This window comes from Thalassophryne amazonica, chromosome 7 (genome assembly GCF_902500255.1).
Source record: "Thalassophryne amazonica chromosome 7, fThaAma1.1, whole genome shotgun sequence".
In the NCBI taxonomy this organism is placed as follows: Eukaryota; Metazoa; Chordata; class Actinopteri; order Batrachoidiformes; family Batrachoididae; genus Thalassophryne; species Thalassophryne amazonica.
Genome location: NC_047109.1, coordinates 37,636,063 through 37,662,667, shown reverse-complemented (window position 1 = coordinate 37,662,667; position 26,605 = coordinate 37,636,063). Strand labels below are relative to the sequence as shown.

The following is a 26,605-nucleotide window of genomic DNA, read 5'->3' as shown; positions in this document are numbered from 1 at the left end:
ACAAGTTGGGACATGCCCAGCTCTCCACAATTTCTCTTATACTCACTCGACTGGTAAGCACTGAAAGCTGAAATAGGCATGTCCCAACTTGTCCTTTAACACTCCGAAACGGAGGTGTTCCTTTGTCTCGCTTCATCAGCAAATCGGTCATGACGCGCGAAGCCTCCGCGCGGCTTTCCGTGACAAAATCTCTTGTTAAAAGTGAAATCTGCCGGAAAATGGCTGATGTCCAGCTCTTGTGATAACCAGAGAAATTGCACACGACGGTCCCGGCTCCACACAGCGATCCGTTTAAAAATGATGTGGTGGTTTCTGCCTCTCGATGGCGGCTCGGAGCGCGGTGTGCCGTCGCCATTGTGGGCAGTCCTTAAAGCTGTGGTAACACTCCTTATTCTCTGTGAAGCCCGTAAAATTTTCACCGAAAGCCAGATAAATATTCAAATGGTTTCCAGCTGCCTGTCTCTAACAGTTTCTGAAAAATTCTGATGGAAAAAAAGCCCAAATCATTCCGCCATTTCCTCGCAATGAAACAAAGACGAGAGGGGTGGACCAGTGCTCACTCAAAGCCTGCCCACAGGCGAATGACGCAACCGACAGGCGTGGAAAAACTCACGCATGTGCACGAAGGTTCAAGCTTGGCTGACGTAAAAACATATGAATCAAATCCATATATTTTTTGCATAAAATAAAAAGGTCGGATACTTTTCTCACAGACCTCGTATATTTGTCAATGTTTTCATGAAAAAAAGGTATCCTTTTGCAAAATATAATTTTCTCTCAATCATGCTATTTATATGGCTGTTGTATCCATATTTGCAACGTATTGGCAAGCTTAAATTCACTACGTGATATAGCATTCCAACCAATAGCTGCACAAAATATAATTAATTTTTATATAAAATATAATTGTTTTTGTTCAAATGTGCATTATATTTGTTTAATGTGAATTTGAATTCTTTAAAAACTAATCACCAATGTTTTGAAGCAACTAAAGTGTTTATACAATAATATTTATAAATCTTACGCTGTAAAAATCCAGCTTGGGCTTTGAAGAAATTGACCGTAAATACATTTTCGCAGAAATGCATTATTGTGTATTAATTATACGAGGTCTATTAGATATAAACCGACACTTTTATTTATTTTTTTAATTATATGGATTTGAATGACGTGCGATTACACCAATCATGCTTGAACCCTCGTGCGCATGCGTGAGTTTTTTCACGTGTGTCGGTGACGTAATTTCCCTGTGGGCAGGCCTTGAGTGAGATGTGGTCCCCCCTCTCGGCTGAATTCCTTTGTTTCACACGCTGCTCGAGACAACGCACGTTGCTTTATCAAAATTTTTCTGGACCTGTGAGGAATATCCGAGTGGACACTTCGAGAAATTAAGCTGGTTTTCGGTGAAAAGTTTAACGGCTGATGAGAGATTATGGGGTGTTTCTGTCGCTGTAAGGACTTCCCACGGAGCGGGACATCGTGCAGCGCTTCCAGGCACCGTCGTCGGCCTGTTTCGACCTGAAAACATCCTAATTTAAGGCTTAATTCACCCAGGACGTCGTGAGAGAACAGAGAAGATTCAGAAGAGGCCGGCATGAGGACTTTATGCGGACATTCCACTGTTTAAGGACATTTTTTAATGAAAGACGTGCGCGCAAATTCGCTGAGTCGTTTCCGTGACGACTCGGCGAATCTGTGTGCACCGCGACAGGAAAAACACCTCCGTGTTGAAAACCATTTGTAAAATTCAGGCGGCTTTTGATGGCTTTCAACAAGTGAGTAACTGAGAAATTGTTTAACAGCTTGGGCATGTTCCAGCTTGCCCGTTAAGGTTTCAAATGGAGGTGTTTTTCCTGTTGCGACCCCCGCGGTCGGGCTAGATCTTAAAGTGCAAGTGACACCAAAAAAATGTGCACAAATAATCACTAAAAATGATGAAATGTTGATATTTAAAAAAAAATCCTGAACAATCAAAGTCGATGATAAGTGCTCAGGTGAAGGATAAACAACAGCTGTCTGAAGCCTGCACTCTATTTCAGCCCTCAGCCCCGTGGCTTTGGGCTATATTGTTGCTACGTCATCATGAGAATAGGACCTGCTTATTCAAGCACACATCAGTTGTAAACACCGCAGAGGTCGAGCCGTTTTCGAACAATTACTACGTTTACATACCGTTAATATTCGGGTTAAGGTCAATATTCCGGTTTCTGAATCATTAGGAATAACCCGTTACATGCTTAAGCAGACAGAGTTACTCCTGTATACATGGTCATTGGTATAATTTGGAATATCCCCATCTAAACAGCGACGCACATCTTCCACCGGTGCTTGATTTGGTCTGGCGTTCGTGCAAATCCTGCTTCGTGTAATCCTGCTTCATGTAAAACCCCTCACTACACACTTTTCTCACTAACAGGCCTTAACATTTTTCACTTTTCTCTCCTGTGGGCTGCCTCCACATCAAAACAGCTGGACCTGTTGCCAGATTTGGCGCAGCTCCGCACAGCAGAGAGGGGGGGCGGTGTGAGTGGCCCACTGCGGCGTTTACCGAGCCCGCAGACATGGTAAGAGCATCGGAGGCAGTGAGAGCAATCCCGGTGATATGCCGACTGGTGCCAGCGACCGGCCCGCCTAATAAGGATGCAGAACACAATGCGCTGTTTATCTCTGCTTCTGTGGTGTCCGGTGGGTTGCGCGCACCGCATACAAGTAGTTGCCGTACTCAAAAGACCAAGATTCCTTGCGGATAGGACATGCGCAGAACACAAAATAATGTTCCTTTCTATAGGGATATCCCGATATGGCCTGATATTCGGGTTAGAAAAGGAGTAACCCAGGGGTCTTAAGATATTGGTTCAGGCACTGATGTCACTTCCTCCTTCTTCTCCAGTGTCAGGACTCACCTGGAAGTTCCCGGTTTTTAGTCTTGCGCAGTTCAAAATCCAAAAATTTGTCTCTTCAGTAACTGCACACCAGGAAAGCATATATTTCAAACGGTTTAATTTTAGTCTTAAATACTCAAAAAACATTACATATCGTGTCACCTACACTTTAAGGTACTTTAACAATTGCACAAATTTGATCCCTGCTCTTCCACGCAGTTTGTCGTGCCAATGCGTCATGCTTTGTCCCGCTTGACGCCGCACAATATAAAATAATCTTTTCGTAACTGATGATGCATTTGCACTCTTTGCGCACTGGCACTGTCATTCAATGCGCATATTAAACAAATATGTAGGACTGCTTTTTTGCATTTGCGCAATATCTCTAAAATTAGAAAGGTCTTGTCTCAGAGTGATGCTGAAAAACTAATTCATGCATTTATTTCCTCTAGGTTGGACTATTGTAATTCAGTATTATCAGGCTGTCCTAAAAGTTCCCTGAAAAGCCTTCAGTTAATTCAAAATGCTGCAGGTAGAGTACTGACAGGGACTAGAAGGATAGAGCATATCTCACCCATATTGGCCTCTCTTCATTGGCTTCCTGTTAATTCTAGAATAGAATTTAAAATTCTTCTTCTTACGTATAAGGTTTTGAATAATCAGGTCCCATCTTATCTTAGGGACCTCATAGTACCATATCACCCCAATAGAGCGCTTCGCTCTCAGACTGCAGGCTTACTTGTAGTTCCTAGGGTTTGTAAGAGTAGAATGGGAGGCAGAGCCTTCAGCTTTCAGGCTCCTCTCCTCTGGAATCAGCTCCCAATTCGGATCAGGGAGACAGACACCCTCTCTACTTTTAAGATTAGGCTTAAAACTTTCCTTTTTGCTAAAGCTTATAGTTAGGGCTGGATCAGGTGACCCTGAACCATCCCTTAGTTATGCTGCTATAGACTTAGACTGCTGGGGGGTTCCCATGATGCACTGAGTGTTTCTTTCTCTTTTTGTTCTGTATGCACCACTCTGCATTTAATCATTAGTGATTGATCTCTGCTCCCCCCACAGCATGTCTTTTTCCTGCTTCTCTCCCTCAGCCCCAACCAGTCTCAGCAGAAGACTGCCCCTCCCTGAGCCTGGTTCTGCTGGAGGTTTCTTCCTGTTAAAAGGGAGTTTTTCCTTCCCACTGTCGCCAACTGCTTGCTCACAGGGGGTCACAGTTGGGGTTTTTCCGTAATTATTCTATGGCTTTGCCTTACAATATGAAGCGCCTTGGGGCAACTGTTTGTTTTGGTATGCAGCTGTGCACAGTTTACAATAGTTTATGATGATTTACTCATTGGCATGCACGATTGCATGACAGCGTAGGGATCAAATTCGTGTGTGTCAAGGTGCCATTAGTCTTGGTAAGGTGGTATGGGACCTCATATTAGTTTTTAATAACTATCGGTTATCTTCATTGTAGTCATCCTGAATAACCTTAATAAGCATTTGGCCAAAATGTTAACATCACATGTAATCAAATCACTTTGTCCTTGGATGATGAAAAATTACTTGCCACGTTTAACCTAAATTAGATCTAAACTCTTCATGTTATTTTTTTCCAGACCTGGATAGACTTACATATAGGACCCCAAAGAATGCCAGTGTGTGGCTGTAAAAATGGTTGAAAGAAAATCTATTGTGTTGTGCTTTCATATCTGAATTTGAACGGTTTCCTTCCCTAACAGAGCCATGCTCATAGGACTCATACAAAGGGAAATAATGAGCCTGTGGTTTCAGCTGTGAAAAGAATTTAAGAGTGGGAAATAAAGAAAGTCTTATAAATGTTTCAAGGTGTCAGTAGCCTTCAGCCACTTCCATCCAGTAAAACAGTGACAGTGTGCACCATCTGGTGATAGCTGCTGCTGTTGGCATTGAGATCAAATTAAAACAGGGAATAGCAAAGGAGTCTGCTCATTGCCTGCTATGCTTTTGGTGTCCTGGTCCAACTGATCTCGTGAAAGGGCAATTTGTGACATTTTGAAGCAGATCTAGTCAGTTTGAATCATTATTTTCTCACCGAGGACCAGTGGTGGGCACATTTCTGCTAATCCACTAATTATCAAAGCTAACTTTTTTTAGTGGATTAGCTTTTCAGCTAAAAACCATCAGCGGACTAGTTAGCTTCTGATACATTTAGTTCCAATAACTTTTAGACTGCTAACATTTTTTTACATAGTTAGCAATAGTGAAAAACATTTAGAAACCCTGTTGGCTCCTGTCTGCTATGTATTTTGCAGCAGTGGGGCAGCTAAGAGGAGCTGACCCAGCAGAAGGGGTCTGGCCACCAGGCTGCTACAAAAAAAACAAAACAAAACAAAAGTCATTACCCTTTACAGCATGCAGCGGTCCAGCCGTGAGGCTGAAGTCCTCAAAAGGAAAGCAGATTTGAGTTATGATGTTTTGATTTATTAACCAAATTAATCTGGATAGTTTAACTAGACTAATGTCAACTCTGTCGTTTGTACAGTGTGAAAATCTGACACATATCTTTTAATTTTAAAATATGCACTAATTCTGAAGTTTTGAACATTAACACACAGAGATGCCAAACTGCATTATGGGTAAACTGAGCCTGTGAACACCGATTGGCTGATTCATTTAACCAAAACAAAAATTAACATGTGTTGGTTTTTACAAATAAATGTGTATTTGTAAAATATGTAATTTTTCATTTGTTAAAAAGGCATTTGCAAAACTGAAAATTCTGTTGTTGTTAAGTTGTGAGTCGGCCAGGCAGCAACAACCATCTGATATAACCGGGCATCATTTACACTGCCGTCCAGTAGATGGCAGTGTTCTATGCATTTTGACCCATCTACTGGATGGCATATTACATCCTGGCATATTATGTTACTATGCTTTTTACTTTTTTAGCCTTATGCTTTTAATTATTTAATTCATTTTATTTTGTTTTCTGAATTGTTATGTGTGAAGTGCCTTTAGGCGACTCTGTTGTGATTTGGCCAGTGGTGGGCACAACTAATGCTACATTTACACATACGACAAGTCACGAATGCCACGAAGTACACATTCTTGGCCGCTGATCACGAATGTGATTATTCGGGGCAGAGGCATCAGGTGTCCTCAGGAACTGCTGCAACCTGTTACCACACATTACGATTAATGGCACATGTTGCCAGAGAATTATTGCTATTGCGCGTAACAGCGCATCGTTAAGTTCTGTCACGTTGTGAACAAGTGAATTGTCCTCCACACACACACCCATATTCATCCAATCGAATTCAGATCGCTCCAGTTTTTCAGAAGAACTTTGTGACTGCATGCGTAGTTGGGCTCTGTGCCATGGAGTGGTGCAGAGAGGAGGAAAAGGACAGCACCAGATGTCTGGCTTCATGCGGCTCTCGTCTGGCACATTTCCCCCAAACATCAGGCACATGCAGCAGGTGGCACACCTGCAGGAGCGCGCTGAAGAGCACTGAAAGTTGACTTTTAGCCGACTTGGTGTCAGCAATCAAACAATGTTGTGCAGCGTAGGTTTAATTGTGCACGTGCTTCTTCCTCCGACGAACTGGAGGAAGGTGCAGAGGATGTCTGGCTGCACGTGAGTCTCCTCTCACTCCTCTGGTTCAGACTCATTCTCCCGCTCATCGGTTACAGCAGTGGAACACCTGCAGGAGAGTCCTGAGGAGCTTCAGCAGGAACTGGGACTGACATTTGAAGCCAAGTTAATTGTGCGCACATGACAGAAAACTGATCCGTCATGGCACTCAGCGAAATGTGACGCCGTGTTACAAGTCATGTCAAAACTTGACAGTTCCGTGTCACTTTGTAATAACGCGTGACAGTTTGGGCTCCAAGAACCATCACAGGAACCACTACGAATGTTGTCATGTTCTATTAAGGATCACTACCATCAAGACGGATCAATACGCTCAGATTGCGACCTCCACGACTTGAGACGAAATGAGGGTGGTGTGTGACATTCGTGGAAGATTTTTTGACAGGCAAAAACATGCTCCATGAATATCAAGAATATCACGCACCAACACGCACTATTAAGAAACCTATTCAGATGTGTTAAGTCACATTAAGATGTCAGGAATGTGTCACGAATGACAGAAAAATGACATTCGTACGCATCTTGCTTATGTGTAAACGCACCTTAACCAAAAAGTTAGCTTTGATAACCATTAATCAGATAACTGAAAAGTTATCTTTTATGATGCTAACCAATAAAATGCTAAAAGTTTTTTTCTTTATTACAGATAACTGTTAGTATTGATTCAGACGCGGCCACATCAGATTGCACTGTCGGCTTCTGATACACCAGTTTCACTTTAAGTGCAGCAGGGGCTGCTGGGTAAACACAAAGAACACATGAAAAATGAATAAATAAAAATAAACCTCCAACACTGTCATCATCTTTCAAAAGCAATGAAACACAGTATACAAGTCACAGTTTATCTCGGTATTACAACCCCAATTCCAATAATGTTGGGATGTTGGGTGAAATGTGAATAAAACAGAATACAGTGATTTGCAAATCCTCTTCAACCTATACATCACAAAGACATATATTTAATGTTCAAACTGAGATTTTTTTTGTTTTTGTACAAATATTTGGTCATTTTTCAAATGCATTCCTGCAACACATTTCAAAAAAGCTGGGACAGCAGCAACAAAAGACTGGGAAAGTTGATGAATGCTCAAAGAGCACCTGTTTGAAACATTCCACAGGTGAACAGGTTAAATGGAAACAGCTGAGTGTCATGATTGGGTATAAAAGGAGCATCCCCAAAAGGCTCAGCTGTTCACAAGCAAAGACGGGGCGAGGATCACCACTTTGTGAACAACTGCATGAAAAAATAATCCAACAGTTAAGAACAATGTTTTCTCAACCTTCAATTGCAAGGAATTTAGGGATTCCATCATCTACAGTCCATAATATAATCAGAAGATTCAGAGAATCTGGACAACTTTCTACACATAAGCGGCAAGGCCAAAAACCAACAATGAATGCCCGTGACCTCGATCCCTCAGGTGGCACTGCATTAAAAACTGACATCATTGTGTAAAGGATCTTACCACGTGGGCTCAGGAACACTTGTAGATACAAAAGTTGTAGATTACACTGTCATTTACAAGCTAAAAGCTACTACTTTTTCATACACTTTGAACCCTGCAGCTTAAAACAACCAAAATACGTCCATTAATGCATTGATTGGCAGAGGAAAATACATGTAGTAAATATAAATTCTTACCTGTTAGTTTCAGTGGGATTCATCTGAAGAAATAATCCTTATAAAGCATCCTGCTTATCCAAACGGTGTCTAAACAGTGAAGAAAAGTCCTTGTACACAGCTGCGCCATGAGAGCTCCTCTCTCCCACCGAGTCTTGGTGATTAAAATTATACCATGCCACAAGACATACGTGGTGTGTCCATAAACTAACGGTCCTTTTTATTTTTTTTTTTAAACTATATGGATTTCATTCATATGTTTTTTACGTCAGACATGCTTGAACCCTCGTGTGCATGCGTGAGTTTTTCCACGCCTGTCAGTGACGTCATTCGCCTGTGAGCACGCCTTGTGGAAGGAGTGGTCCCGCCCCCTCGTCGGATTTTCATTGTCTGGAAATGGCGGAATGAAAAGGACTTTTTTCCATCAGAATTTTTTCAGAAGCTGTTAGAGACTGGCACCTGGAAACCATTCGAAAAGTTATCTGGCTTTTGGTGAAAATTTTACGGGCTTCACAGAGAATAAGGACTTTAACTACAGCTTTAAGGACCCCTTTAAGGACGGTCAGTGCGCCGTGCTCTGAGCTGCGACGTCGCGGCACAAACCACTGGATCATTTCTAAGCTGATGGCTCTGTGGATACGAGGCCGTCGTGTGCTCTTTCTCTGGTTATCACAAGAGCTGGACATCAGCCATTTTCTGGCAGATTTCACTTTTAACAAGAGATTTTGTCATGGAAAGCCGCGCGGAGGCTTCGCGTGTCACGACCGATTCACTGATGAAGCGAGACAAAGGAACACCTCCGTTTCGGAGTGTTAGAGGACAAGTTTGGACATGCCTATCTCAGCTTTCAGTGCTACCAGTCGAGTGAGTATAAGAGAACTTGTGGAGAGCTGGACATGTCCAAACTTGTCCTCTAACACTCCAAAACAGATACAATAATTGCAAATCCTCTTCAACCTGTATTCGATTGAATACACCACAAAGACAAGATATTTAATGTTCAAACTGATAAAATTTATTGTTTTTGTGCAAATATTTGCTCATTTGAATGGATGCCTGCAAACACATTTCAAAAAAGCTGGGACAGTGGTATGTTTACCACTGTGTTACATCACCTTTCCTTCCAGCAACCTCAGTAAGTGTTTGGGAACTGAGGACACTAATTGTTGAAGATTTGTAGGTGGAATTCTTTCCCATTCTTGCTTGATGTACGACTTCAGTTGTTCAACAGTCCGGGCTCTCCATTGTCATATTTTGCACTTCATAATGCGCCACACATTTTCAATGGGCAACAGGTCTGGAATGCAGGCAGGCCAGTCTAGTACCTGCACTCTTTACTATGAAGCCACGCTGTTGTAACACGTGCAGAATGTGGCTTGGCATTGTCTTGCTGAAATAAGCAGGGACGTCCCTGAAAAAGACGTTGCTTGGATGGCAGCATGTGTTGCTCCAAAACCTTCAGCATTGATGGTGCCATCACAGATGTGTAAATTGTCCATGCCATGGGCACTAACACACCCCCATACCATCACAGATGCTGGCTTTTGAACTTTGTACTGGTAACAATCTGGATGGTCTTTTTCCTCTTTTGTCCGGAGGACACGACGTCTATGATTTCCATAACAATTTGAAATGTGGACATATCAGACCACAGCACACTTTTCCACTTTGCATTTGTCCATTTCAAATCAGCTTGGGGCCCAAAGAAGGCAGCAGCAGCATTTTGGATGTTGTTGATGTATGGCTTTTGCTTTGCATGGAAGAGTTTTAACTTGCACTTGTAGATGTCGCAACAAACTGTGTTATTAACTGACAATGGTTTTCTGAAGTGTTCCTGAGCCCACGCGGTAAGATCCTTTACACAACGATGTCGGTTTTAATGCAGTGGCGCCTAAGGGACCGAAGGTCACGGGCATTCAATGTTAGTTTTCAGCCTTGCCGCTTACGTGTAGAAAGTTCTCCAAATTCTCTGAATCTTCTGATTATATTATGGACTGTAGATGATGGAATCCCTAAATTCCTTGCAATTGAACATTGAGAAACATTTTCTTAAACTGTTTGACTATTTTTTCACGTAGTTGTTCACAAAGTGGTGATCCTCACCCCATCTTTGCTTGTGAAACGGCTGAGCCTTTGGGGATGCTCCTTTTATACTCAATCATGACACTCACAATTAGTGCCCTCAGTTCCCAAACTCTTATTGGGTGTTGTTAGAAGGAAAGGTGATGTAACACAGTGGTAAACATACCACTGTCCCAGCTTTTTTGAAACATGTTGCAGGCATCCATTTCAAAATGAGGCTTGTTTTGTGCAAATATTTGGTTTTAAAAGTTATCTGAAAAGCTAATTTGCTAGCACAAACATTAGCTTCGATAACTAGCAGTTATCAGATTATCTGAACAGTGCCCACCACTGGATTTGGCACTATATAAAGTGAAGAAATTGAATTGAAATAGAGGTTCATTTACCCATAATGCAGTTTGTCACTGTGTGTGTTAATGTTCAAAACTTAAGGATTAGTGTATTATTTTTAATTAAAAATCCTTAACTCACCTGTTCACTATTAAAATGTGCATCTTCTATTTCATTGCAGACAATATGAAACCAAGATATTTCATGTTTTTCTGGACATTTAATTTCATTTGTTGTTAGTTCTTCCTGCATTTTAGCCAGCAGCACATTCTAAAACACTGGGACAATTTAGTGCTAGTAATGAGTTAAACTAAACTAAATGATGTTATTTTCTACAGAATGACGGCAAATTGGTGATTGTAAAGCAATATCAGGAAAGGTTGGGTCTATGAGGAAGAAACATGGGCAGAAGAACTCCAGTATGTCAACAAATGTAACAGAAAATTATTGAAATTTTTTAAAAACAATGTTTCCCAAAGAAACTGTGTAAGGAATTTGTATATTTCTCCCTCAACAGTGCATAATATCATTAAATTATTCAAGGAATTTCAGTGTCTAAAAGATGCAAGCCTTGCTGAACACTTGCTGAAACACTTGTGATCTCTGTTCCTTCAGACAGCACTGCAAAAAGAACCATCATTCATCAATAGCAGTTATAAACCACATGGGCAAGAGATTACTTTGGGAAACCTTGTCAAGGATTATAATACAAAGTTACATTCACAAAACAATGACACCATGTGGCGGCCCAACGGGCAAATTTCTATCAGTTTAAGCAAAATTACCTTAGAAAACAGAGAGGGAACCAACCTAAATTTGAAAGTCGTGTGATGATGCTGAAATCATAGCAGCGCCATTATTCCAGTGCTTAGTATCCCCATCACACATAGCAAGAATGTGCCGGAAGCATGCCCGACATGGCAAATATTGCCATAATCCAATACAGTCGGAGGAAAAGAGGCATGGCCAGCAGTGTCGGTGTGCAAACAGACCGCCTCATCCACACCTGTCAGATCTCATCCAGAGCGTATGTAGATGGCATAGACTGCTGTCAGATGGCCATGAAAGGTGCTGCAGACTGCCTGATCCCCAAATGGTCTGAATGGCAAACACAGGATTATTATACGAGGCACTTGGAGGTCATACCGGGCAGGCTTTGCGGTGCCAGAATCCATTTCGAGGTTCCCTCAAATCGTCTTCGGATTCCATTTTGCTGCCATTGGGAATATGTAAATTAGGGTCAGATGGTTCTCAGACTGCACATGGACCGCTGTCAGATAGGTGTCCCATTTTGACCGCGCCCGGAGATTTTGAACATGTGCATCACACTCGGGGCCGATTTTGACCAACTGTGTTGACTTCCGCAGGTGGCTGTCAGAATGTTTTGGAATTGAAATCCGACATTTTTGGATGTGCTCCGGTTCATAATTCCGGTGCCACTCTTCTATGTGTGACAAGGGTATTAGGGAGAGCCCTCTGCTGCCTTCAAGAGGATGTCTTTTCCAAGGACAACCCATGCATTTTTCAACAACACAATGTAAAAAACACATTCTGAACACATTACAAAGGTATAGCTGCAAACAGGAGGATAAAGGTACTGGACTGGCCTGCCTGCAGTCCTGACCTGTCTTCCCTGGAAGAATAGCACAAAATATCACCTGAAATAGCTTCATTGCTTGATATCCTCAATGCCAAAACGTCTTTTGAGCATTGTGAGAAGGACTGGAACCTCACAAACTGGCAACTTTTCTTGGAATGTGCTGAAGGTGGTTAAATGGATGAACGGATGTATATTAACAAATTTATGAAGTTGACCACACAAAACATGACATACCTTTGGTTTTATCTGCAATAAAATAGGCATCAAATTCAATACAAGCATCACTGTGGGTTTTTTTTTTCTTTTGTTGTAGCATGGATCCCTGGATGCCTGGATCCCTACTGAGCAGCAGGGATCCAGGCACTGCAGTACTGCTCGCAGAAGTATGCAGGCTGCCAAAGGACAGTGTTGGAAATAATGAGCAAAGAACCTCATTCCAGATGAGCGTCACAGTTAGGGTATATGTTGACGTGTAGGATTTTCTTTCCTGCTTTCTGCTCCCCGTTTTGTCTTAGCTACAGTACACATGTCTCTGCAGACAAAAGACCAAGGTTATACATAAAGTAAGGAAAAAAATGGGAGGTACGGTGGAGTTGGTAGTATAGTGCTGACATAGGGAGTGCAAAAAGAGATTGATGATCTTAGGGACCACTGGGAGAATGGGAGAGAAGAGACCAAGGAATACTTAGTAATAAATTACTCCTGAGGAGAAAGGGCAGTGTGTGTGCACGCTTTTGTGCATCCTCAGACTACATACGTGGCACACTGCGGTTTTATAAAGATTGTTTGATGAAGTGGCGTGTATTCACTCAGAAAGTGCTGATGCACTCGTACAGACACACATTTACACCTACTTCCTTCACCTTCCCTTTATTCTTGTCAGCTATTATTTTTGTATTTATCAGCTATATGGACTTGTCTCTACCTGCCATTGTGTCTCAGCTATCGATTCAGATAATGTGTCAAGATCCAAGCTATTGTTCAGCCTTGAATGAGACAGTCCCTGCATGGCGCTGTTCTATTGGGAATGTATCTGTCAGAGACAATGTCTCTGTCTCTCCTGCCATTGTACCATAGAAAATGTGTCAGTGATAGAGAATGTGTTCTCATATATTCCAGTTGCCTCCTAGATGAATGTCAGTCTGCCAAATGCAATTCCTTTTAGCCCCTTCTTTAAAGTGTGTCTTTCTCATTCAGATATACCTTTTAACTCAGCTGTTCCAGAAATCCAGCAGAAAGGATCATTTTTCTGTGCCCTTATGGCTTTTCTGGGGTCAAGTTCGAATGTATTCCGCACAGTCAATTTCAGAAAATATTTAGTCATATATATCTCCTGTTTCGAAATGACATAAGTCAAGTCTTTCTTTCACTTCATTATTTCATCACTGCGCTTTCTTACTCTAAACGCATTGGCTAGGTTCAGGACTTTGAGACTAACATCCAGTAATTTACTGAGCAGGATTGTGAATCCCTCAGCGAAAAACATATCACGTCTGCCACAGATAGATATAGACACAAAAACAATGAATATGGCACTAGGCGGGCGATGGCATGTCTCAACCATTGGTAAGGACTGTTCACTTATGTTTCTTAATTTGACATCACACTCACTCATGGCCATAACTTTAAGCAGCATCAAAAAGCCCACTAAAAGAACTAACATGAAATTGCCCAAAATAACAGAATAACTTGACAATTACTTATTGTTACAGTTTTCACAGAATCCTTTTCACTGCTGTTTGTATGAAGATAAAATCTCTTAATAAAGTGTAGGGAGTGAAAATAATGTGGGCAAAATTTAAAATAAAATTGTTTGAAAGACATGATTTGTATTTCATGCCAGTATAGCAGGCAGAAACTTGTCCAAGTGATAGTGATAATCCAGTCATGTCAGCAACTCAGCTGTGGTGCACTGATAAATTATTAAAATATGTTATATGTAAGATCTGAATTGCCTTATATATAAGCAACTGAGCATTGATTCTGGAATAATGATGGCTCACTGTCACATCTAATAACTTCATTTTTTTAATGCTCAGGTTCATGGATACGTGACATGTGTTTTTAAGTGGAATTGATTGTACAAGCTATGACTCACTTGCACACAGCATTATTTATTGTGTAATGCTGCCAAGTACATTTTAATGTACACCAAAATGTTTGTACACACGGATCTAGTTTGTTTTTAGAAATGACAATGTATCTGTTAAAATGTCATAGCATCTTTTAGGCCCCATTTTGTGCATACACAATGGTTAGAAATTATGCCAACATTGACATTAACAACATTAAATAATTAATACCTTTAACTGGAGGTTCTATATCTTGGTTAAAGCTCTCAGACATGAAAAATACAAATGCAGTATAAAAACTATGAACACAACTTTTTGGCACGAAAATGTATCTTGTTTAACTGGATTAAGGATAAGCCACCAACAGTAACTTAATAGTATAAAGAAATTTTCAGAGTATTACCAATGGAGAGGCAAAATGCAAATTTAAGAAGTAATGATGAAAACTATTTGGATTTATGGCACTCTCTATTGGAATACTTGACCGGTGATCTAAGCAATACTTTGCAGAGCGGCACTGGTTTACTAAAGTGGAGAGCCTTGGGGTCTTCCAATTAAATAAATTAGTCTCTGTAGCCTATTTTAGGTAAATTACATGTATTTCTTTTTGTTTTCTTACTTAATTATTTATAACTCAGATTGCTCAGTCGTTATAGTTCAGTTTTGTTTTGTTTTGTTTTTGTGGTGTGTTGTTCCGTTTTTAATATGTTAAAGTTCAATAAAATATGTTTACAAAAAAAATGCAGTATAATTTTTCAAATCATTTTAGCAAATGAAAAAGCCACATGTATATATTATAATACTTTCAACATGTGCTGTCAGAGTGTTTCGGTCAGCTGACCACCAACACTGTAAAATATAATAAGTTGACTTTCTTAAAAAAAAACATGCAAACTTGCCTAAAAAAAATTATTGATGTTGACTTAAATGAATCAGTTTTGATTAACTTAATTATTGTGGGTGTGCAGTACTCAAATTAATTTAAATAATTGGATTATAGTAACTTGTTTATTTTGAGGTTTCAGTACTCAAAATAAATGAGATTACAGTAAGTTGTTTACTCTTAGCATCTAGTACTCAAGTGATAGCTTAATTCTCTTTAGTTTTGCTCATCCATCATATTCAGGTCAACTTGATTTTCTTGACATAAAAGAATGTTAACCACCACCAATGCGTATGATTAAAAACAAAGGTGATCACAAACCCAACACAAACGAGTCAGAGCTTATGTCTTATGTGTGCCCTGCCCACTGCTGTAAGGAAGAGTCATTTACTTTCAACATAGAACAGTACAGATGTGTCGCAGAAGACATTAAAAGAAAAGCAGTTTTGACTTATGGTTTTGATTGATAACCCAAATAATTCCAGACAGTTTATTGAATTAACGTCAACTCTGTATTAAGGCATTATGGGAAAATGAGCCGCCACTCATCATGGTTGACTGGTTTATTTATTTGTAAAGACCAACACACAAGTTATTATAACGTGTGTTGGTTTTTACAAGTAAATGTGCATTTGTAAATATGTCATTTTTTATTCATAAAAAGGGCATTGCAAAACTGAAAATTCTGTTTGTTAAGCGTTATTCAGTGCCATGAATAGCGACCATGTGTTGGGCGCTATTCACACTCCCATCCAGTAGATGACAGTGTTCTATGCAGTCTACCAAATAGTAAATATTTACTTACCAAATCAGGGTGGCAAGCACAAATAATCCCACAGCACTCATAATGAGTGAAAAACAGGTTCAATAGAGCACTGGTAGTTGAAACATGGGCTCACCATGGACGTGTGGGCGGGAATGTGCAAAGTAAATGAGGCAGATCTGTGCATGTCTGAAAGAACACACAAAGAACTCTGGGTACGAAAAATGTTTATTTTTTTTATTTGGCTTAAATGGGATACATCAAGTAAAGCATGTCTTCCAATCTCAATTTACAACCCCTGGCAAAAATGATGGAATCACCGGCCTCGGAGGATGTTCATTCAGTTGTTTAATTTTGTAGAAAAAAAGCAGATCACAGACATGACACAAAACTAAAGTCATTTCAAATGACAACTTTCTGGCTTTAAGAAACACTATAAGAAATCAAGAAAAAAAGATTGTGGCAGTCAGTAACGGTTACTTTTTTAGACCAAGCAGAGGAAAAAAATATGGAATCACTCAATTCTGAGGAAAAAATTATGGAATCACCCTGTAAATTTTCATCCCCCAAACTAACACCTGCATCAAATCAGATCTACTCATTGACACTGACCCTATGCCATGACATTGACCCTATGTGTCTTTTTACAAGGAATGTTTTTGCAGTTTTTGCTCTATGGCAAGATGCATTATCATCTTGAAACATCCCCAAACATCCTTTCAGTTGTCCAAAATATCAACGTAAACTTGTGCATTTATTGATGATGTAATGACAGCCATCTCCCCAGTGCCTTTACCTTACATGCAGCCCCATATCATCAATGACTGTGGAAATTTACATGTTCTCTTCAGGCAGTCATCATTATAAATCTCATTGGAATGGCACCAAACAAAAGTTCCAGCATCATCACCTTGCCCAATGCAGATTTGAGATTCATCACTGAATATGACTTTCATCCAGTCATCCACAGTCCACGAATGCTTTTCCTTAGCCCATTGTAACCTTGTTTTTTTTCTGTTTAGGTGTTAATGATGGCTTTCGTTTAGCTTTTCTGTATGTAAATCCCATTTCCTTTAGGCGGTTTCTTACAGTTCGGTCACAGACGTTGACTCCAGTTTCCTCCCATTCGTTCCTCATTTGTTTTGTTGTCCATTTTTTGATTTTTGAGACATATTGTTTTAAGTTTTCTGTCTTGACACTTTGATGTCTTCCTTGGTCTACCAGTATGTTTGCCTTTAACAACCTTCCCATGTTGTTTGTATTTGGTCCAGAGTTTAAAACACAGCTGACTGTGAATAACCAACATCTTTTGCAACATTGCATGATGATTTACTCTCTTTAAGAGTTTGATAATCCTCTCCTTTGTTTCAATTGACATCTTTCATGTTGGAGCCATGATTCATGTCAGTCCACTTGGTGCAACAGCTCTCCAAGGTGTGTTCACTCCTTTTTAGATGCAGACTAACGAGCAGATCTGATATGATGCAGGTGTTAGTTTTGGGGATGAAAATTTACAGGGTGATTCCATAATTTTTTCCTCAGAATTGAGTGATTCCATATTTTTTTCCTCTGCTTGGTCTAAAAAAGTAACCGTTACTGACTGCCACAATCTTTTTTCCTGATTTCTTATAGTGTTTCTTAAAGCCAGAAAGTTGCCATTTGAAATGACTTTAGTTTTGTGTCATGTCTGTGGTCTGCTTTTTTTCTACAAAATTAAACAACTGAATGAACATCCTCAGAGGCTGGTGATTCCATAATTTTTGCCAGGGGTTGTACTTACTTATTTAAAATGAGTGTTCACAACAGGTTGATGAAAACTGAGTTTCTTTCGCTTATCATACTTAATTAATTTCTGTGTTAGCATTTACAGTGAATAGCTTCAGCAGTATGCACCAGATAAAACACACACACCACCCTGTAAAAGCACTTCCAAAGAACAGTTATTTCGCAGAAGATAAAGAGTGTAGGTGGATAGCTATAATCAAGACTAATTATGTGTAAAGACTGAACTGGGTGCAGCAGCAATGCTACAAAATGCAGCTGGAATGCTACCGGGGGAAAATAGTACATACAGACATGTCTGTGCTGCAGTAGTTGAGCGAGTCACAACACAGCCTGAGTAAAACAAGTGTAATGCATTCTTACAAGCATGATCCATCACACAGGTGCTATCTTGCTAAGGACCCCAAAGACTGGATGAGGCCAAAGGGACATCCACGTATCACCTGGATGTGGCATATAGATGGCTACATTCAGGAGATTGGGATGGCCGCTGGTCCACCTGGCTAGTTGCCAGTTTAGATCCAGACAGGAAAGGCAGTGTACAATGCTAGCATGTGCTCCTACACCTGACCTAAGAAACCTAATTCTCTAAAAGGAAATTAAACTGTCCACTGGTGTGCAAGACCTCTGCCAGCTGATTTGCGCTTGCCTGGAGTACCCAGCTTGGGATACTGTCTGGTCTAACTGCTTTTCTAGTGGTGATACAACGCATGGCTGTCCTAACCTCATTGGTGTCCAACATCAGAGGTTGATTATCTGCTGGCAGTTTGTTCATTACCCTGGACTGGTAGTTGCATCAAAGCTTGCAAAGAACATGTTGAAGTCCTCTGCTAATGAGCGGTTACTGTTTTCAGTCTGATTGTCCTTCCATTTATAGTCTGTGATGGCACCTATGCCTTTCCACATACATCAAGAGTCGTTACTGGCAAAGTTTTCCTCAATCCAGAGTCTGTAGTTGTTTTTAGCATCTTTAATGCCACATTTAAGACTGCTCCTTCCATGGCTATAAGCAGTGGTATTCTTGGCTCTGTAATCACCATCCCTAAATCTAAGCAGGTTCATACATTTGTTACTCAGCCAAGGTATTTGGTTAGGAATAATCAGATACCCTCATGGACTGTTAACAATAGTGACAGTTCCAATACAAAAGTTGATGTACGTATGATAATACCGAGGAGGTGTACTGATCAAGGTCGTTATCAAGAAAGAAAGTTATTTTAGTAAACTCTGCTTAAAAGAAATCAGTATAATCTGATGTCGTGCTCATTGTACAACAATACTGGTAAGTTCAAATCCCATTACTACACGCAATAGACTGTGCGCCTCTAGTGGACACTTGCAAGAGACACTTTGAAAGTCTGGACTCTGAAGGACACCTGTTTCACACCAGGTGGTTATGTGTGTGTGCCAGTTTTTTGGAAGTGATTTTACAGAGCACTTGGTGGTTTTTTTGTTGTTGTTGTTGTTGTTTTTTTGTTTTTTACATACGTTTAAACCAGAACAAATAGCTGAGATTACCAAAAGTCAGCTGACAGCACCCACCTGAAAGTATATGTTTAATTACAGTAGTGTTCAGAATAATAGTAGTGCTATGTGACTAAAAAGATTAATCCAGGTTTTGAGTATATTTCTTATTGTTACATGGGAAACAAGGTACCAGTAGATTCAGTAGATTCTCACAAATCCAACAAGACCAAGCATTCATGATATGCACACTCTTAAGGCTATGAAATTGGGCTATTAGTAAAAAAAAAAAGTAGAAAAGGGGGTGTTCACAATAATAGTAGTGTGGCATTCGGTCAGTGAGTTCATCAATTTTGTGGAACAAACAGGTGTGAATCAGGTGTCCCCTGTTTAAGGATGAAGCCAGTACCTGCTGAACATGCTTTTCTCTTTGAACGCCTGAGGAAAATGGGACGTTCAAGACATTGTTCAGAAGAACAGCGTAGTTTGATTAAAAGTTGATTGGAGAGGGGAAAACCTATATGCAGGTGCAAAAAATTATAGGCTGTTCATCTACAATGATCTCCAATGCTTTAAAATGGACAAAAAAATAATAATAACAGAGACGCGTGGAAGAAAACGGAAAACAACCATCAAAATGGATAGAAAATAACCAGAATGGCAATGGCTTACCCATTGATCAGCTCCAGGATGATCAAAGACAGTCTGGAGTTACATGTAGATTTAGATTTAGATAGTCTTTATTGTCATTGTTACTTTTTACAAAGTCACAACAAAATTGAAAGTGCTTCGGCTCGTGAGTTAAGAGCAATAAATAGTTTAAGAACATATAAAAGAATGAAACATATTACACTGGCTATGAACAGGAATAAAACATCTAAAAGAATAAAACATATATTGCACTGTTTATGGACAGGAATGGTACGGTCACAGGTTACACTGGGTGAAAAAGACTGCCACCAGATATGTTGCATACTGAACATAATATTTCACCTTGAAGAATTAAGTGCCATGATTGCCTTTGGATAGAACCTATTTTTTAGACGGTTTGTTCTGGTTTGTAATATTCTGTATCTCCTGCCTGATGGCATGAGCTGAAACTGACAGTGTCCAGGGTGTGAGACATCCTTTGAAATATCTATTGCCTTCTTGCGGCATCTGGATGTGTAAATGTCTTCCAGTGTGGGGAGGGGGCAACCTATGATCTTCTCTGCTGCCCTAACGACCCTATGTAGCTGCCCTAACGACCCTTCTTCTCTGAGGATGTGCAGCTGCCATACCAAACACACAGTCCATATGTGAGCACACTCTCTATGGAGCAGCGATAGAAGGCGAGAAGCAGATTCTGAGAAAGACTGTTCCTCCCGAGAATTCTCAGAAAGTACAGCCTCTGCTGTGCCTTCTTCAGCAGCTCCTTGGTGTTGGCGCGCCATGTCAGGCTGTTCTCCAGCTCAATGCCGAGAAACCTGAACACCGGCACCCGCTCCACACAGACCTCCCCCCCCCCCCCCCCAATAAAGAGTGGTTGAATGTCATACTTGTTCCTTCTAAAGTCAACAACAAGCTCCTTTGTTTTTTTAGTGTTAAGGAGCAGGTTGTTGACTGAACACCACTCTGCCAGCCGCTGCACCTCATCCCAGTAGGCTACCTCACCTATGTCGTCTGAGATGAGTCCGACTACTGTTGTGTCATCTGCGAACTTTATTATCTTATTACTAGGATGGGTAGAGACACAGTCATAGGTGTAAAGAGTGTAGAGGAGCGGGCTAAGCACACAGCCCTGTGGTGAGCCGGTGCTAAGACTAAGAGCAGTGGAGATGTTGGAACCCAGCCTGACCCTCTGGGAGCGGTCTGTCAAAAAGTGCAATATCCAGCTGCAGGTGAGTGGAGGGAGTCCAAGGTCTGCCAGCTTGGACACCAGACGTGGTGAAAGGATGGTGTTAAATGCCGAGCTGAAATCCACAAAGAGCATTCTAGCGTAGCTCCCTCGTTGTTCAAGGTGGGTTAGCGTGGCCTGAAGTGCTGTGGAGACAGCATCCTCCATAGATCTCTTTGCTTTATAAGCAAATTGAAAAGGGTCCAGATCAGCTGGCAGGCAGGAGATGATATAACTCCGCACCAGTTTCTCAAAGCACTTCATGATGACTGGTGTTAGTGCCACTGGGCGGTAGTCATTCAGGGTGGTAATGCAAGGTTTCTTTGGTAATGGGATGATAGAGGACTTTAAGCGGGGGGGACAGTAGCCTGTGACAGGGACTGATTGAAAATCCTGGTAAAGATTCCAGCCAGTTGGTCCGCACAATCTTTCAGCACCCGACCCGCCACTCCGTCAGGTCCTGCAGCTTTCCTCGGGTTCACCATTCTCATCACCTGCCTCACCTCACACTCTTCTACTATGAGTGTGTGACTACTGTGAGCAGGCGGCTGAGATGGAGCTGATGTAGGTGTCACCTCAAAGTGGGCAAAGAAGATATTGAGCTCCTCTGCCAGAGAAGATTCACCCTGGCCATGGAGTTGCTAGGTTTGTAGCTTGTGATATGCTGGACACCCCGCTACACCTGTCTGGTATCGTTGCTCCTGATATAGTCCTCCATCTTCCTTCTGTATGCTGCCTTGGCCTTGCAGATACCTCTTTTCAGATTAGCTCTGGCGGTGGTGTAGAGTGCCACGTCCCCAGACCTAAAGGCTGTGTTCCTGCTTGTCAATAGGCTCTGCACCTCCTTCGTCATCCAGGGCTTTCTGTTGGGATAAATCCTTATACGTCTGTCCCTGGTGACGCTGTCTGTGCAGAACCTGATGCAGTCCAGAACCACTGTAGTGTGATTCTCCAGGTCCTGGTGGTCAGAAACCTCCCAGTCAGTTCTCTGGAAGCAGTCTTGCAGCTGGTAGGAGGCATCCTCAGGCCAAGTTGTAATAGTCCGGGTCGTGGGCAGAGCTTGTTTCCGTAGGGGTGTGTATGCAGGGATAAGTAGCAGGGATGCATGATCAGATTGCCCAAGATGTGCTAATGATTTAGCCCTGTAACTGTCTGATGTTTGTATACAGTTTGTCCAGTATATTTTCTCCTCTGGTTTTGCACTTAATGTGCTGATGGAATTTGGGGAGAACTGCTTTAAGATCTGCATGATTAAAGTCCCCAGAAATGATATGAGCAGCCTCAGGGTATCTGTTCTTTTTGTCGCTAATGCTGTCGTGCAAATGCCCCAGAGCCGAGTTAGTATTAGCGTCGGGTGCTATATACACGGCAGTAAGCAGCACGGCATTTAACTCCCGCGGGAGGTAGAAGGGTCTGCATTTAATCGTCATGAACTCGACGTCTGGAGAGCAATGTCTAGCGACTACTGTGGAATTCGTGCACCAACTGTTATTAACATAAATGCACAGCCCCCCTCCTCTTTTCTGTCCGGAGCTTTCTGACCTGTCTTTCCGGTGTACTGTATAACCTGCTAGCTCAATAGCCGTATCCGGTATAAGTGGATTTAACCACGTCTCCGTGAGCAGCAGAGTGCAACAGTCCCAGGTAGCCTTATCGTTTGCAATCCGCAGCTTCCACTCGTCCAATTTGTTTGCAAGAGGCCGTACATTTGAGAGAAAAATGCTTGGGAGCACTGGTCTATGTGGCTGCTTCCGTAGCCTCACTAGCACGCCGCCCTGGCATCCCCTCTTCTGTTTGCGTTCACTGCGCCGCCTAAACAATAGTGACTAAACAATAGCTCTAATTAGCACCCATTGTGCTCTAGTTAGCACCCTCCTAAATGACAGGGCAGCTGTCCCTCCTAATGATGGGACAGACGCCTCTCCTGACGGCTCCCTTGGCGACTCTCCTGATGATGTGAATGACCCATTATCATGAACAAAAGACTGAAACTGTTTTGACATGAGTACCCCATTGTAAACAATCAATCAACATGTATTTATAAAGCGCTTTACAGCACTGACTGGTGTCCAAAGTGTTTAACATTAAAAAACACAAATTCACAAAAATAAAACACATATAGAACAAAATTTTAAAACAGCACATAAAAAAAACAGAGCATGTCACCTCCCCACTAAGTGTTAAAAGCCAGTTTAAATAAAGTGCTTGGTCAGGAATAGTATGTAACTCAAGAGGTAGCTTGTTCCACAGTCTGGGGCCAGCTACCGCGAAAGCATGATCACCCCAGCATTTATATCTTGACCTTGGAACATCTAAGTAAAGCTGGCCAGATGCCGTTAATGTCCTACTGTAGGTGCGCAAAGTTAAAATTTCAGACAAGTAGGGATGTGCAAGGCCATAAATAGCTTTAAAAACAAACATTAAAATTTTAAAATCAATTCTAAAATGAACTGGAAGCCAGTGGAGTGAGTACAGGACGGGCGTAATATGCTCATGTCTAAAAGTGTTTGTTAAAACATGAGCAGCAGCATTCTGCACCAATTGGAGACGTGCAAGAGATGACTGATTAATGCCCGAATAAAGTGCATTACAATAATCAAGTCTGGAGCTGATGAAAGCATGAATGGCTGTCTCAAGATCACGTCTACTGAGAAAGTGCTTTATTTTAGCCAAAAGGTGAAGTTGGAAAAAACTAGCTTTGACAACAGAATTTATCTGTTGATCGAACCTCAAACAGCTGTCAAATATCACTCCCAAATTCTTGACAGCTGGTTTTACATAGTTAGCCAAAGCACCAAAATTTGGTGTTACCACATTTGGTATGGCAGAGGGCTCAAACACCATGATCTCCATTTTACCATCATTCAGGTAAAGGAAGTTTTGGGACAGCCACTGTTTTACATTGCGAATACAATTAAATAATGATGACTGCAGCATCACGTACTCAAACCACTTAAGAGATGTCAAAAAATGATAATAAAACAGAAAACATACAAGGATTTCAGGTTTGTATTTTTTTTTTATTATTATTAAGTGTTCATTTCTTCACCAACTTCAACTTCTAATTAGTTTTGCAAGTGCACTAGGACTCCCTAAATGAGCTTGCAAACACTTTCATTCATTGAGTTATTTAATTAATGAAATGTAATGAATAACATCAGTAAAAAAGTTCTTCGGGTGCATTGCACAAGTATTTTTAATGTTATTCATGATGTACTTAACTTTGCTATAACACCTCTGCAATCTGTATGTTGAAGTTTGCTGCATGTTTCCGATAATAGCATTTGTGTATGTGTGTTTTCCCATCCCTTATCTGTGTGTAGATAATGTGTCAGTCACAACCACTGTCTCTCCCACTCCTACCGTCAGTTACGTCACCTCCCATCCCGCCATCCCAACCCTCATAACACACAGCTTGGCCCAGGTCCCTGAAGGTAACACACACACATCTTTATTCTGCTTCTGCATGGCTCCATCTCTCACCATGTCCTTCCCTTGTCTCCTTTGTTGTCATCTTTCTCCTTATCACACACACATGCACACACACACCATCTCACTCTGTGGTAAAAATGGTTTTAAAAGCACAAGTTGTTTGTTTTTTTTGTTGTTTTTTTTGAACGGTTATACCAATCTTACTTTTTTTATTGGAGGAGAAATGTAGCATAGACATTTCTGTTGATTTCACTATCTTGTTTGTGTCAAGCTGAAAATGAAGTAAACGTGGCACTGCCAAAAGCTGCATTTTCCTTGAATGGCTGCTTGTAGTTGACTGCAAAAGTGAGTCAATCCTCATAGTAGTCTGTGTTATAATCTCCAATGTTAGAGCAGAAAAAAAAAATACATGTTTACTGCCTGATACAAAAAAAAGTTTTGGTTTCTGTTGCCTGTTTCACATTTCATGACAACTGTATGGGGTAGGGGGTTTTCTTATTTTTGTTTTTCTAAGTCATTCATTTAAGCTATTTTACTCACTCACTCACTCATCTTCAACCACTTACTTCATTTAAGGTTCACGCAAACCGTGAATATCTGCGAACCGTTAGTGATTGTGCTACAAGCTGTGAATAAAATGTCCCACAAAATGTGAACGCAGGTCTCACGTATGTTGCAAAATGTGAATATCATTCATGATATATATTTTCTTTCAGTTTATGTAGTTTACGGGTCAATTACTTCAGGAAATCTTGGCCACAAACCTTATCTCTGCAACAAAAAAAATATATTTTTGGGGAGCGGGGTGGGGGGGTAGTTTACTACCATAAGATCAGCACCAACGCCATCTTAATTTTCATGAGCTATATGTGCAAATTTGCAGTTTGGCCTAAGTTATATTAACTGCACATATCACTGATTATATATTAGCTGTACATTCATATTACTGCTGTTTACATTTATTATTATATGTATGAGGTCTGTGAGAAAAGTATCCGACCTTTTTAGTTTATGCAAAAAATATATGGATTTGATTCATATGTTTTTACGTCAGCCAAGCTTGAACCTTTGTGCGCATGTGTCAGTTTTTCCACGCCTGTTGGTTGCGTCATTTGCCTGTGGGCAGGCTTTGAGTGAGCAGTGGTCCACCCCTCTCGTCGTTGTTTCATTGCGAGGAAATGGTGAAATGATTTGGGCTTTTTTTCCATCAGAATTTTTTCAGAAACTGTTAGAGACAGGCAGCTGGAAACCATTCGAAAAATTTATCTGGCTTTCAGTGAAAATTTTATAGGCTTCACAGAGAATAAGGAGTGTTACTACAGCTTTAAGGACTGCCCACAATGGCGCACGGCGCGCCGCGCTCTGAGCTGCCATCGAGAGGCAGAAACCACCACATCATTTCTAAACAGATCGCTGTGTGGAGCCGGGACCGTCGTGTGCAATTTCTCTGGTTATCACAAGAGCTGGACATCAGCCATTTTCCGGCAGATTTCACTTTTAACAAGAGATTTTGTCATGGAAAGCCTCCGCGCGTCACAATCGATTCGCTGATGAAGCGAGACAAAGAACACCTCTGTTTTGGAGTGTTAGAGGACAAGTTGGGACATGCCCAGCTCTCCACAATTTCTCTTATACTCACTCGACTGGTAAGCACTGAAAGCTGAAATAGGCATGTCCCAACTTGTCCTTTAACACTCCGAAACGGAGGTGTTCCTTTGTCTCGCTTCATCAGCAAATCGGTCATGACGCGCGAAGCCTCCGCGCGGCTTTCCGTGACAAAATCTCTTGTTAAAAGTGAAATCTGCCGGAAAATGGCTGATGTCCAGCTCTTGTGATAACCAGAGAAATTGCACACGACGGTCCCGGCTCCACACAGCGATCCGTTTAAAAATGATGTGGTGGTTTCTGCCTCTCGATGGCGGCTCGGAGCGCGGTGTGCCGTGCGCCATTGTGGGCAGTCCTTAAAGCTGTGGTAACACTCCTTATTCTCTGTGAAGCCCGTAAAATTTTCACCGAAAGCCAGATAAATATTTCAAATGGTTTCCAGCTGCCTGTCTCTAACAGTTTCTGAAAAAATTCTGATGGAAAAAAAGCCCAAATCATTCCGCCATTTCCTCGCAATGAAACAAAGACGAGAGGGGTGGACCAGTGCTCACTCAAAGCCTGCCCACAGGCGAATGACGCAACCGACAGGCGTGG

General features: G+C 41.3%; 1 protein-coding gene across 1 annotated transcript in view; it reads left to right on the top strand.

The window, feature by feature from the left end:
* The window catches only part of cadm4 (cell adhesion molecule 4), a 365,953-nt gene that overhangs the window by 301,460 nt on the left and 37,888 nt on the right, over nucleotides 1–26,605 (top strand). Inside the window, 1 exon segment of the mRNA XM_034174031.1 lies at nucleotides 24,298–24,408. Coding sequence (XP_034029922.1) covers nucleotides 24,298–24,408 — 111 coding nt within the window.